The sequence below is a fragment of the Colletotrichum jinshuiense genome, chromosome 1 (genome assembly GCF_051148585.1).
Source record: "Colletotrichum jinshuiense chromosome 1, complete sequence".
Taxonomy (NCBI): domain Eukaryota; kingdom Fungi; phylum Ascomycota; class Sordariomycetes; order Glomerellales; family Glomerellaceae; genus Colletotrichum; species Colletotrichum jinshuiense.
This window is the reverse complement of record NC_139302.1, coordinates 2,670,988-2,683,854: the sequence shown is the minus strand read 5'-3', so window position 1 is coordinate 2,683,854 and position 12,867 is coordinate 2,670,988. Positions and strand designations below refer to the sequence as shown.

The 12,867-nt window shown below is 52.4% G+C and overlaps 2 protein-coding genes across 2 annotated transcripts; both read left to right on the top strand.

The window, feature by feature from the left end:
* Nucleotides 1–821: 821 nt before the first annotated feature.
* EsH8_I_000701 (uncharacterized protein) lies at nucleotides 822–3,949 on the top strand (the record flags this gene model as incomplete). Its single annotated transcript, XM_083268114.1, has 7 exons — nucleotides 822–824; nucleotides 1,079–1,547; nucleotides 1,606–2,288; nucleotides 2,374–3,276; nucleotides 3,380–3,422; nucleotides 3,525–3,680; nucleotides 3,843–3,949. 7 exons carry the CDS (start codon nucleotides 822–824, stop codon nucleotides 3,947–3,949), a joined length of 2,364 nt encoding a protein of 787 aa, XP_083118552.1.
* Nucleotides 3,950–9,369: 5,420 nt separating this feature from the next.
* Nucleotides 9,370–10,776, top strand: EsH8_I_000700 (TauD/TfdA family dioxygenase; the record flags this gene model as incomplete). Its single annotated transcript, XM_083268113.1, has 5 exons — nucleotides 9,370–9,613; nucleotides 9,671–9,901; nucleotides 9,964–10,031; nucleotides 10,086–10,255; nucleotides 10,332–10,776. 5 exons carry the CDS (start codon nucleotides 9,370–9,372, stop codon nucleotides 10,774–10,776), a joined length of 1,158 nt encoding a protein of 385 aa, XP_083118551.1.
* Between the last annotated feature and the right edge of the window lie 2,091 nt (nucleotides 10,777–12,867).

Genomic DNA, 12,867 nt, shown 5'->3' with positions numbered 1-12,867 from the left:
TCTCACTTCAGCCTCGACTCCTTCGACAGACCGACCGACCAGCACAGGCTACGCCAATCGCCAGTACCAGAGTGTCTATCGGCACGCTCTGTGATCTTAGCCTGGCAGCGCTGCGCAACGCTGTGCTCCACCGCCGCAGACATTGCACAAGCAAGCAAGCAACGAGAAGTACGCCTGGAATTCGCGTCGGGCGGGCGCGAAATAACCAGACAACTAGGCTCAGAACACGGCCAGCATCATCTGGGACATCAGTATAGGACGAAGAAAAGCGGACGCAGAACCGAAGCAGAAGCAGAGGCAGAAGCAGGAGCACCCAAAAAAGCAGAGCGACATACATCCAAGCACGCAGGCGCACGCATACTTGCCGTCTTTTCCTTTGGTTCTCCCCCCTCCACCCCCAGTTTCGGCCGAGTGTCTACAGTCAAACAGGCCTGTCTGTCTCTCTTCACAACCCAATTCTAGCCCGACTCCCTACTTTCATTTCCACTCCTCTGTTATTCTACACTGAATTGTTATTCCTCCGCCTTTTTGTCCCTCACCGAGTCATCAACCCTCCTTTCCTTTCCCGTACCTTACCGTCTTTCCTGTACTCCACTCGCGCACAAGGGGTGCCATTATGTGGCAATGGCTCTCGTGAGACCGTAGCTCCCCCACCCCCTCCCGGTGAGGCGCAATTTTCTACGCTCCCCTTGTGCTTTGCTGTGCCTGCTCACTCCTGCTTGCTGCTTGTCTCTGCCGTATACCTTATACATGCCACAGATTGTGGTACTTGGTCTCGCTACTAGGCTTTGTCCAACACACCCTTTCTTGTTGCATCAATCATGGTAAGAGATGTCCCTGCTTCCCGGCTGGCGGCAGCGTGCATGGGATATATCACCGATCTTCCCCATTGTCCCTCGAGTCCAGCTGCCGTCCCAGCACCTGCACCATTACATTACACACACACACACACACACACACACACATCGTCTTCGCAAAAAATTTTTTTGGCCCTGGCTGTTTATATTTACGGATCGAACCCCTCCCCCCGTCTATCTTATCCCGCCCCCAAATGCGCGTTGAATTGATTTTGTTTTAGAACAATAATACTCTGAAGAGGCGTCGCCGGCCTTCTGGCCCCGAGGACGACTCTTCTTCTATCATTCCAGTGCATCAAAGCTCGTCGTCGTCATCATACCCCGACCCCGACTTCTCTGGCCTTCGTCCTGATATACAACTTCTGATAAACCAAGTTGCATCATTATACGACCTTCCTGGTTTTCGACTTCATCAAATACTTTCTCACACTTCGCATTCCGAGAACATCCACAAGAGACAAAGATTTATCTCAGATTACTCCATGTCGTCTCAATTCACAGGCGCGGACTTCGAAGAGAAGTCACAGCAGCCTGGACAACATGGACAACAGTTGCTGACCGGCGTCAACTCGGGACGATTCTCCTCGGGCATCCAAGGTCACAGTCTCAACGGACTGGCCGGGGGCATCCAAACACTGGCATTAGCCTGGTGTTCAAACTGCTGGAATTCCTGTGATGGTTCTAATAGTGGTATGTATTGCCGTGGATCGCTGACCTCTTCGGTGCATTTGATTCATGTTCTCTTTAGGTTACGAGCCCATTTCCGGGTCCGGGCCCAACGGCTTTGACTACGGGACCAATTCCAATAGACCTTACGAGGTTGAAAAACCACCTTCAGCACAGATTCCTCAGCCAGATGTCTACGTCCCTACTACCCTTGCCCCCAACGAGGCGAACCCGTTCCCTGTCGGGGATCCTGGAATGATGAGCGCATATGTGACTAGCTATCAACCTTTGCAAGAAAGCTCTAACCAGGCGATAGCTGCTCAGTGTTCCGGGGCCGACACTGTGGTCTATTCGGCTGACGTTTCGGCCCCTGCGTATTACCCTAACATGACCAGTGCCCCTACCTCCAATGATTCTCAGAGCTTTTCAAACACGATTGATCATCATTTGGCTGCCAGAGAGGTTCTCCCCACCCGTTATCACAGTGACGTGATGGGTATGGCAGTGTCTCCAACGTTGCATCAACCGGCAGCTATTCCCGTCACAACTGCCGGGTTCACCATCACTCCCACATACGCTATGCCTTGCGTGAAAAGCGAGGACATGGACGCCCCCCTTGCAAACCCAAGTCTCGACGTTGTCTTCCCTCACCAGCGGCCACCCGCTTCTAAGCGAGGTCCTTTCAAAGATCAGAAGGCGCGAGAGGAGACGGCGGCAACGAGGAAGAATGGATCCTGCATACGATGCAAAATGCAACGTGTACGAGTAAGTACCCGAATACAGTTTCTTTTCTGGGTCGATGAAGGTTTTCGGTTGAAATGCAGCTACGCACGTTTACTTACGAGATCAGTGTCGAATTGACCCAGATAATCTGAAAGGGCCATGCCTTGGCTGCAAGCCCAAACCGAACAGCAATCATCACAAGCAAATAGTCCGCCAGCCATGTGTGCGCCATAAAATCACGGACTGTAATTTCTTCAAACGACGTCAAGTGCACGGCTTTGAGTGGACAACGCGCTGGGTCAACGGCATTGGAGATAACATCAACAACTGGTCCTCGAATGACGTAAGGACGATCCGTCTGTGGGAGGGTTATACGCCACGCGACATGTTTGTGCAAGTATCCGTACGGCCATTCATTCCACAACCAGGTGACAAGCTGGACCGCACGTGGGTTACAAAGAACGGCGAGAAAAAGTCTGTGGCGATCCCTACGTTCGCCATTACAGATCTCGACGAGGCACAGACGGCCTACGAAGACTACATCAAGAGAGGTGTTGTCAACTGTTTCAACTCTGTCGTTGAAAGTGTGATGGGCGCCAGGGATCACTTGCTCTATGCGACTTATCTGAAAGCCTGGGAATTGTCGCAAGACCCTAGAACAGCACCGGATGAGCGTGAGCTTTTGCTCCAGACACTAGAGCTCTGGATGGCGGTTCGCTTAACCACCAAATCGATAGAAATCGTGGGAGAAGAGACGCTCGGCATGAGCCACGACATACTGGACAGCAGTAGCCCGCAGCACGGTCGCATTCCCCTTCCGCCGGTAATGGGAGCTCAGTTGGATCTGGTCCTCATTCAGCATATCCAGACAAGGCTTCGGCGAGAAATGCTGGAGAAACTACAGAAAATGACACTGCAAAATAAGCAGAAGACCTGGCTGACAACATACCTGGTGACATTCATGTTGTTGCACAACATTGCGCTTGTCACAGACCATGACGCCTCGTACGCCAGAAAGCATGGCATGAAGGTGGGTTGGATGGACGATTTTGCAGTCTTCCACCAGTCGATATTGGACGACTTGCGTAGCATTTAAAAAGAGGTTCGCTAACAAGTGATGTCTGTTTTGATAGACCAAATTCGCGAGAGAATCGGATGTTCAGGAATATCACACAGGTGCGTATGAGAAGCAGGCCAGAGCGATCTTTTAATCACCTCAGCGATCACCTTGGTTTGTTTCTGTTGAGTAAGACATGCTGACGAATGTTTGACGGACAGGAGGGACAATTCTCCTTGCGTACTTCCACTACTGCAACAAGGGAATATACCCGTTTTCCGAAGAGTGCAGAGATCAGGACTTGCGGTCACTGGCGCAGCTGGACGAACAAGCGGTGGAGTTTGTCCACTGGACGCGGTCACAGGCCATGGCTCACAGTGAGTACCCAGCCCTCATTCTGACCCCTGCGGCCGAGACAAAGTTTAAGCATGCCACACTCTTATCCGTGACGTGCAGAACGATGCCCCTATAGCCTCCCTTTGATCGGCAGTGATGGATCATCCGACAAATGAGAGTGGTGACTGACCCGATGGCACTAGAGCACGAGTGGGAAGAGCTTCAGCAGGCCAACCAGTACGATCAGCCGTACTTTTTCGTCAGCCAGCTCTTCCAGAGAGATTGGCAGCCCCAAACGTGGTCGTGTTAGTCAGAGTTGAGGTAGGGGGTACGAATGCTGGGATATAGGGGTGGGCGATGTTTTCGATTTGGATCATGTTTGGGATCAGGGAGGGATGCACTACAGCGACGTGCAGAGGCGCAATGCGGGCGGGCCAAAAAGGAGAGGTCATTGGCTTTCAAAGTTTGGCATGGAAGGCGGAGCTTTTCAGGTTCATTCTTTCTTTCAAGCAGGCCGCTTGATCCATCCTCTCCTCCTCAATCAAACCGGTACTGTTGATTTGGGGGTTCATCTGGGTCTGTTTGTTCTGCCGAGGAACGAGGGAGAATGCATTCCGGTGGCGTTCCTTTCTTTTGGGGTATCCTGGAAGGGCATACATTGAGTAAAAGTGGGAGGGGAGAGGACGAGGTCGACGATGATGATGGCATGAGCTTGTTGTTGTCTATCTGTTGTAACTCCGTGTTTCCGTTGTACGCATTGTGTCGTTCAAGGCGTACGTTTGCAGTGTTTTCTTTGACAAAGCTCGATGGCAGCACAGAATCCGACAATGCCAACTTCTGCGAATGCACTCGATTTAAAATCTGAGTAGATGAAGTGACAAGCCCTGCGAATTCTACCTGAATGTATGAGGAATGAATATGAGGTGGACGGGGGAGGTTGATGATGGGACTGCTGGGTTTCCATAGTCCCCACCGCAGAATACGTTCCATCGTTGCTTCTGCCCATTAGGGCAGACATTATTGGCACGGAACTCGCTTTGGAATCTTTGGAGACCTTGTCTTTGGGGGGGGGGGGGGGGGGGGGGGGCGTGAGTTGGATTTGTCGATCAGTAAACAGTACACCGTTTGACAGGGTCCTGCAGGCGTCCTTGCAGGACGGGTGATCCGTTGAAAAGGTGTGGAGTTTGCGCTGTTCTATTCGTAGAAATCCTTCACCGGCCAATGCAGGCCCGCTTTTTGATCAGATTTCATCTGCATCTCTGGTTCGCGGGCCGGGCCAGTGCTGTCAAATCCAAAGTTAAATCTCAGACAAAAGAGATAGACAGGTAGACACAACATACAAATACACACACACACACCCACATGCACATGCACACAGAAACTTTTTAGCCAGACATCGGAATGTGTCTGTTGAGTGGGCAATCTGGGGGCCGATCGATCGTGAAACTAGGGGATTGAGGATTGGGACTGGGCGGGGAAGGGGAATGTGGTGTGGTGTGGTGTGGTGTTGTCATTCACTAGGCTATGTAAGGTAAGAAGCGCGGAGGATATCCGGTCTAGACTTTTGTTGGTTGAGAGATTTCCCTTTTGTCGGCCAAGTTTTGAACAGGACTTGTTTGCAGAGGGGTAGAAGCAGAAAAAGAAGAAATGAAAACAGGAGGCAGAAAAAATGTCGATTCAATACACCCAAAACAAGAATGGCATTTTCCCGAAGGTCGCTGCCTGCCACTGCACGTCCTAACTTCTTTTTTTTGTTATTTTTTTTTTATCAAGCTTCCTAGTACGGATAGTCACCGAGCGAACCACGCAACCTGTCTCTAAAATTGCGTTGCGTTGCGTCGAGTTGCAGGGTCGCAATAATTATCTGGGCAGTTTCTGCTGTTCGCACTGGAGACATCGGAAAGGGCCAGAAGTGCAATGAAGTGAGGTCGACCGGAAAGTGTGGAGACCAGCGGAAGCTACCAGATACGTACCGGCGTCCACTTCCATCCCTTCCTCAGTTCCACATCGATGTCCCGACTTGGAAGTCGTCCGGGGGCGCAGGCTCATTCGTCGGACAGTTGAGGAGGTGCGGCCGGTCCGGACTGCAAGGGTGGCGGCTCTTGTATCCCGCTCGCCTACCACCCGGCTAGCTACTTATTTCACATGGGTGCAAGTGCATGAGCGAGCACAAATGCAAGCAACAGAAGATTATGGGGTTTCCCTCCTCTCTCAGTCGGCTGTCTGCAGACAATTCGATATCACCAAGGGGTCTCGAGGGGATGTAATCCTTTCTCCCTTCTTCTCCTACACCCTTTTCTGTTGTCCATCTCCCCTCATACGCCCCTGCCCCCTGCCCCCTGCCCCCTGCCCTCTCCTCTCCATCTGCTGGTGTTTCTTTTTCTCGTTTCTCATGCTCGTTTTCTTTGTGTCTCCAGTCGCGTGCATTTGTAGCACAAACGCCTCTGCCCACAAATGCGGCTGCAGACGCCGACACGTAGTGCACCTAACCTACCCTACCCACTGTGTACACCCAGCGGATGCATCCCGAGAATCTTCTTCATTGCTTTTCTTTATGGACATTAGTTACGTTACCCATGCACCCGGCTCCACGTTTCGACAAGGATAGCTTGGACACACCAACTCGCTGTTGTTTGCGAAGCCCGACCAGTCGGCCGGCCGGCCAGATTCGATCAGCTGTGTTGTGCAGCCTGTGGGCGATTGGCTGCGTTACACTTCCACATCCCATCTTTCTATCCCGGCCCCCACCGGCGTGTAGTGCTGGGACCCCCTTCGCGATCTACCCTCAACCTTCAGATGCTCGTCTTCCCGTTCCGTCTCTCGGGATCGAACAAGGTTGGGCAAGCAGCGCTATCTGCACCTGGGCTGATTGAGATATTCCAAAGCCCAGGGCAAAGGGAACCTCTGCTCCAGGTAACCATACTTGGGTATGTTGATCAGCTCGGCTACCTTACTTGGGCCTAGGGCCGCGAGCCACCAGAGGGCAGTACATTCACAGATCGGATCGGCCGTCATTTGCGACAATATCCCTCCCGGGGCGAACAACTCTACTTGACTGCCCGGCCCATGGAGACAGGCGACACCGACCAAAACCCTCTGTCATAATCTAGCGCCCCCGAGAACCCGTCTATCCGTCTTCGTCCCGAGGTGTGATGTTGTTTTGTTATACGATAGCTACAAACGGATCCGTGCTGGCCAGGCCGATGTGCGTCGCATTTTAATCCTTTTTTTCCCCTCCCTCAATTAATTTGAAAGGATGAAAAATTCCCTTTCTACCTACCCTACCCGTCGATCGTTAAGGCGCTCGCCACGAAACGTGGCTTTCTTACCGAGGTGTCCTCCATATGTCTCTGATCGTGTACACCCTCCCCACCGCATTCTGCCACTCCCTCCCATCGCTGAACGTTTTGGTGATCCATGTTTCGTCCAATGTCGACCGAACTTGCTGCAATCCCATCCCTCCTGATATCCCCATCTTAGGTGACATATGCATGGAAGCGTCTTGTTGTCAATCCACTCCCATCTCGCACCACATGTCTTCGATCCCGTCAAGATCCCGTCACAAAGGCACTAGTTGGGAAGCGCCATGCGTGCCACAACAAGTGTCACGACAAATCTATCTCTCTCCATGTCTCTTTTTTTTCTTCCTATGCAACCTCGGCGATCCCGTGGCTGGCTGCCGTTCTTAGCACACGCCAAAGGTCCATACGTACGTACCGCGGACGTATACACGCACCACATATTCACATGCATACCCCAATGATACATACATGTGCGCATACACCAGCAGCTTGATCTCGGACAGACTGATCTAATCTGGCCTGGCCTGCAAACATTGTATGCCATGTATCCCTTTTTTTTTTCTTCTGGTTCGTGGTTGCTATGTCCAGTTGTCATCGTCTCCCTCGCCACAACTCACTGCCGCCCTCCTCACAGCACAGCGTAGTTGGTTGGTTGGTTGGTTGCCTGGGCCCATGTACCCCTCCTCTGCTTCTCTTGCCCACTCACTGGCTCCTCTTTTTACATCGTTTCTCTGGTCTGTTCGAGCCCCGCCGCAGCGCAGGAACCAAACGTCCAGCATTTAACCAATTCTCACTCCGTCAACCAACGCCCATGCCTCTCTGGTGAAGGGGGGCGGTAGGGGGAGGGATGCCTGTCTGCTAGGTGGGAAAACAGATGGCAGGGCATTTCAAAGATGAGGCACGATGGCCTTGAAATGGGGTGGGCGACCGCATCGGGGTGTTTTTTTTTTCCTGTCCCCCTTCCCCTACGTTCGGTTCAGGTCGTCCATCGTAATCACGGCTCAGCCTAGCCCGGATCCGTCCAGATCTTCTTTTCCCTCCGTCGTTTCTTCTTTGCCGGGTACCTGCGAAGGTACCATGCGCTTTCATCTCATGCCGTTGCACTGGGTCGCCTGGTTGGCGACCTTACACTCACATCAACATATGCCTAGGTAGGGAAGGTAAGGTGCCGCACCTCAGACCGGTCGGTACTGCACATGTACGGGTAAGGTAGGGTAGTTGTGTAGGTAGGTAAAGTAGGCGCAAAAACCCACCCCTTTCCCTCCGGTTTGGACATACCCATGGCAATTGCGTGCAGTATCCGTACCTTCACATATGCTAAGGTAGGGGAAGGCGGCATGTACCTTCCTTGCTACGCTGCATCTCTTCTTGCCTCGTTTTACTCTTGCTTTGCTAGCCTTGCCTTCTTGTACTTTTTTTATTCTCGTTTTGCATACCTTACCTTGCCTGACGTAGCTCTATCAACATCTCCCTTCCGTTCTTTGGCCCTCCAACCTCGCTGCCGTTTCTTCTTCTTGCAACTCCCATGACTTAAAATGTCTTGAGGGCAATCTTGCATCACCTCATTTCCAGTCTTCCCAACGGCCTGGCTAACCTGCCAACTGCCCTTGCCGCTTTCCCGCGAGCTACTGCTTCCGTGCGCGCGCTGTCGCATGTACCTATTTGCAGAAATCTCAACGGGAGAGTACAGTACCCGCGCCTCGCCTTCTGCTTCCTTTCTCACGAATCAACACCGTCACCGTCAAACCCCTACGCAAGCAGGCGCAATTCGGGTAGCCGCTCAAGGGTCTCATACACGGGCGGCTTCCTGCTATCTCGCTCTTGTAGCTATCCGTTTTTTTTTTGTTTTTTTTTCCTTTCCATTCCTTGTCACCAAGTCATCCTGCTCCCGGGCCTGCTCTGCTCTACAGTCCTTTTTTTTTTTTCCCTTTCCCGCCGATGGTGACTGCCATTGCTCTCCTAGTCTGCGAGTATATTAGGCATCTGCCAGATCATGACAGTTTCTCGCCATCTCTCCCTCGACCGTATCTTCTCACGTCTACGCCATCATCTCCCTTCTCCATATTTTACTTCTCTTCTCGTCAGACCTTATACAAGCCTGTCTCTGCCACACATACTCACGCATACTCACGCACACCCGCACACCTACGCGTACAGTCTTGACCTTAAAGGGCACCTGTCCAGCGCACACAAGCACACACTTGCCTAGTCATTGTATAACTTCTTCTTTCTAAGGGCTGTTACCAGCCTCAACCTGGTTCGGGATTCTCTCCTCACGGCCACGCTTCCTTGCCTCATATCTCACGGCGCACGTTAGCAAACCAATCTTGAACGGCCATCTACAGGTTTGCATGCCCCTGTCACTGCTTACTCATTCTCGAGATGGTCGTCTTCTGACAAGTCTGATTTCAGTTTTCATATCAGCAAGATGGTGTCTAGTGCTGTTGGCCCGGTCATGGGCGCTACCACAACAATTGCTGCCCACCATATCCATCGCGTCGACTGCAATGCTCCAGTCGCGGATGTTCCTGACCTCCCCACCGGCTTTCCCGAGACAGTGGTCGTCGAATCAGCCTGGACCGGCCCGCAATTTCACAACCAGTCCCAGTACACGTACAACCTCACTAGTGCGGACCTCGATGAGCTCACGGCTGCGCTCAACCACTTCAAAGGTATACTAAGGTCAGCTCTCAATAGCGTCCGCCGGCTGACTTTTGGTACCAAATTAGCCTTGGGCCTGGATGGCGATCTAGTCAGCAGGACCAACTTCCCTTTGCCGACTCTTGGCACTGCTCTTGATCGTATTGCCCTTGACATCCACCATGGCAAAGGCTTCGCCGTAGTCCGTGGCATTGACCCTAAGAAGTACACCGTCGAGGATCTCACGATACTCTATCTTGGTATTCAGGGGTACATTGCCAACCAGCGCGGTAGGCAGGACAAGAAAGGTAACATGCTTGGTATGTGACATTGAGCCGTTGTCTGTGCTGGAAGAACCCTGCTGATTATAACATGACTACAGTCCACATCGTTGCCGACAACACGAGTCAGATCAAGGCAGATCACCATCGCCATTCAACCTCGTCTATTGTAAGAATTATGCCATTCATCTCGTCGAAAAATGACTGACCAAGGCTGGTTCAGTCCTTCCACACTGAAGAATCAGGCGACGTCGTCAGCTGGTTAACCCGAAGCACTGCTGCAGCTGGTGGGAAGTGCATCATTGCCTCTGCCCACACTGTCTATAACGTGCTTGCGGCGACCCGACCAGACATCATTCGCACCCTGTCCCGCTCAGACTGGCCGTTTGCTCTGTAAGTGTAGTCTGCATGTTGCTCCCAATTAAGCTGTGCATAGGCAATCTGAAATCACCGGCTAATCCATTTTCAGCCCCAAATTCCAATGCCGCCCGGTTCTCTTTCACCAAGATGGAAAAATTATTATCAACTTTGGTCGTACGCCCTTAATGGGAAATGCCACCCATCCGCGACCTGCACATCTTCCATGTCTCACACCCCGTCAAATCGAGGCTCTCGACGCAGTGGAGGCCATTGCAAAGGCCACGCAACTGGAGTTCCAGACTCGAGCGGGTGACATTCATTTCATCAACAACTTGGCTATTCTTCATCGTCGAGAGGCTTTCGTTAATGGCCAGGGTCCATGTGAGAAACGCCACCTTGTTCGCATGCGTGTGCGCAATGAGAAGCTGGGCTGGGCCATCCCAAAGGCACTCGAGCGCGAGTGGTATGAAGCCTTCGAGAAGCCTGCCGACCGTGTTTGGCACCTGGAGCCAATGCCCGACGCGTTTTTTCCTCTCAGAAAGTATCCCAACTGATACAAGAGATCATGTTTTTCACTTTTGCGCTGGGAGCCTTGATCGAAATTTGTCGAAAACTGGGAAAGAGGCGTCATGGTTGCATTGCTTGCATTGTTTCACCCTGGGAATCCTGCTCCCTCTGGTACGGAGTCGAGTACTGCATATTCTGTTATTTGCTTTTCCTCTCACCGTACCCTATTACCCCTGTTGCACCAAAAGTTTATTACCTTTTCCTATTCTTTCGCGGTCAAGAAAGCATGGAGTCCATGGGAGTTCACACAGTCAAACCTGCTGTGGAAAGCATGTATACATTGGTTGGGATGTAAATACGGCGTTGGTGCGCAATAGATACTAGTAATCCTTGACTCTTATTTCTATCGTCCGAGGCATGTTGTTGGGTGGTCCAACATTGGTCATTGACCGAGCTCTATGATGTGTCCGATGAAAGGCATTTTCAAAGCCGGGTATAAGACATCTTGGACCCGGTCCCCAGGCTGCCAATCGTGTGGCTGCAGACGAAAGTCAGTCGTTGATCACACGACCGTGGTGCTGGGACTCTGCAAACATGTTGGACCGGTCAGACAGCTGGGTCCATATGTGAACGACCCCGAGACATCGGTGTGCGGCTGCCAATGCGCAAAGAGCCTGTCAAGCCACTTTTTCAGCTTACCGACCCGTTGGCCCTTGTCATCTCCCTGGCGGATATGTTCGCGAGTTACGGGAGCTTACAGAGGGGCAACATGCTTGAAAGGAAAAGAAAGCTCAGCGTTTTGGTTTGCTCATAGACCCGGGTCGTTGATTACTCAAACGATCAACAAATTTGGATATGCAGGACTGAAAAGCGTAGTCATTGCTCTGTCACTGGCTAGCGCTTGCAGGTGTTGGCAAAACACACCCGCAATGCATGGGCGAACGGCCGCTTGATCTCTTGGCGGACAGTGCATTCCTTCTTCCTTGTCTCTGATGTACATGGATGTGCATGTGACGGTCCCGTATCCCCAGCCCAAACAACCCGGCAACGGATATCTCAGCTGCAATTCCGAAAAGCAACGACCGATGCGGACGAGTATCAATATCTAGGGTCCTTAACGGTAAAGGGGAGCCAGCCCCCGCCCCCGTCAGACAAATGTGAGTCCCGGTCTGGATGTAGCGCCTTGGCCCCGTCGGAGACCTGACCGACACGTTGGTTGGGTAATTATGGCTGGTCGCAGACGCCAGGGTCAGGGTAGGGGCAGCAACCTAGAATCTTCTCACCGGTAGTGGGTGGCGGCAGCCGTCTCGAGGGTCTCGACTTCTCGGTCAGGACATGCAAAGAGCCGCAAAGCAAAACCATTCTCTCGACTATGCAAGGCCAGCCACTAACAAGCAGGCAAACGTGTGGCTGCAGCTTGACGGGACGACAAGCCGGGGGGATAGAGGGAGGGGGGCGGGGGGCGCTGTATTCCCGTTTTTTGAACGTCTGCAACACGGTCGAGAGATTTGTATCGCTGCCGATGAGGATTCATGCCCTGGTCGACATCGGTTGCATGAGATTGCCGGATCGATGGCTACGGGTCGTCTCCCCCGAGCGTCTACTATGTAGGACAAGCGAAGGGGTCGATCCTTTGGCGGGTTGAAGGCGCATCGCTTTCCTACAAGGGAGGAGCGGAGAGGGCATGCATGCATAAGAAGAAGTTTGACAGTGAAGGGGGGGGGGGGGGGGTGGAGGACCCATGCGGGAACTTTTGGCATCTTTCGGAACTGCATCGACTCAATCTGAAGGCCCCCGGCTCCTCCCTGCACCGGGGTTTTTTTTCTTCGTTTTGCTTTTGCTGAGTCTTCAATCCCAGAGGGTCTGGGGGTTTTTTGATGACGATGAAGGCCCCAGGCGAACACGTTTCTGCCATGAACAGGACAAGGGTGAAAGATACGGGTTCCATGCAGACCGGTGAGAGACGAAATGTCATGGGTTCGTGTCAGGGAAGTTGCTTTTTCTGGCTTGCACATGGAATGGAATCATGACCCATAGGACATTTGGGGCATAGGGAACCCGATTGTGATCCGAGGTCGGCATCGCGGGTAGGTTTTTTTTGCAGGTCTCAGTTTTGCAGATGGCCCACCCCCCGCTCC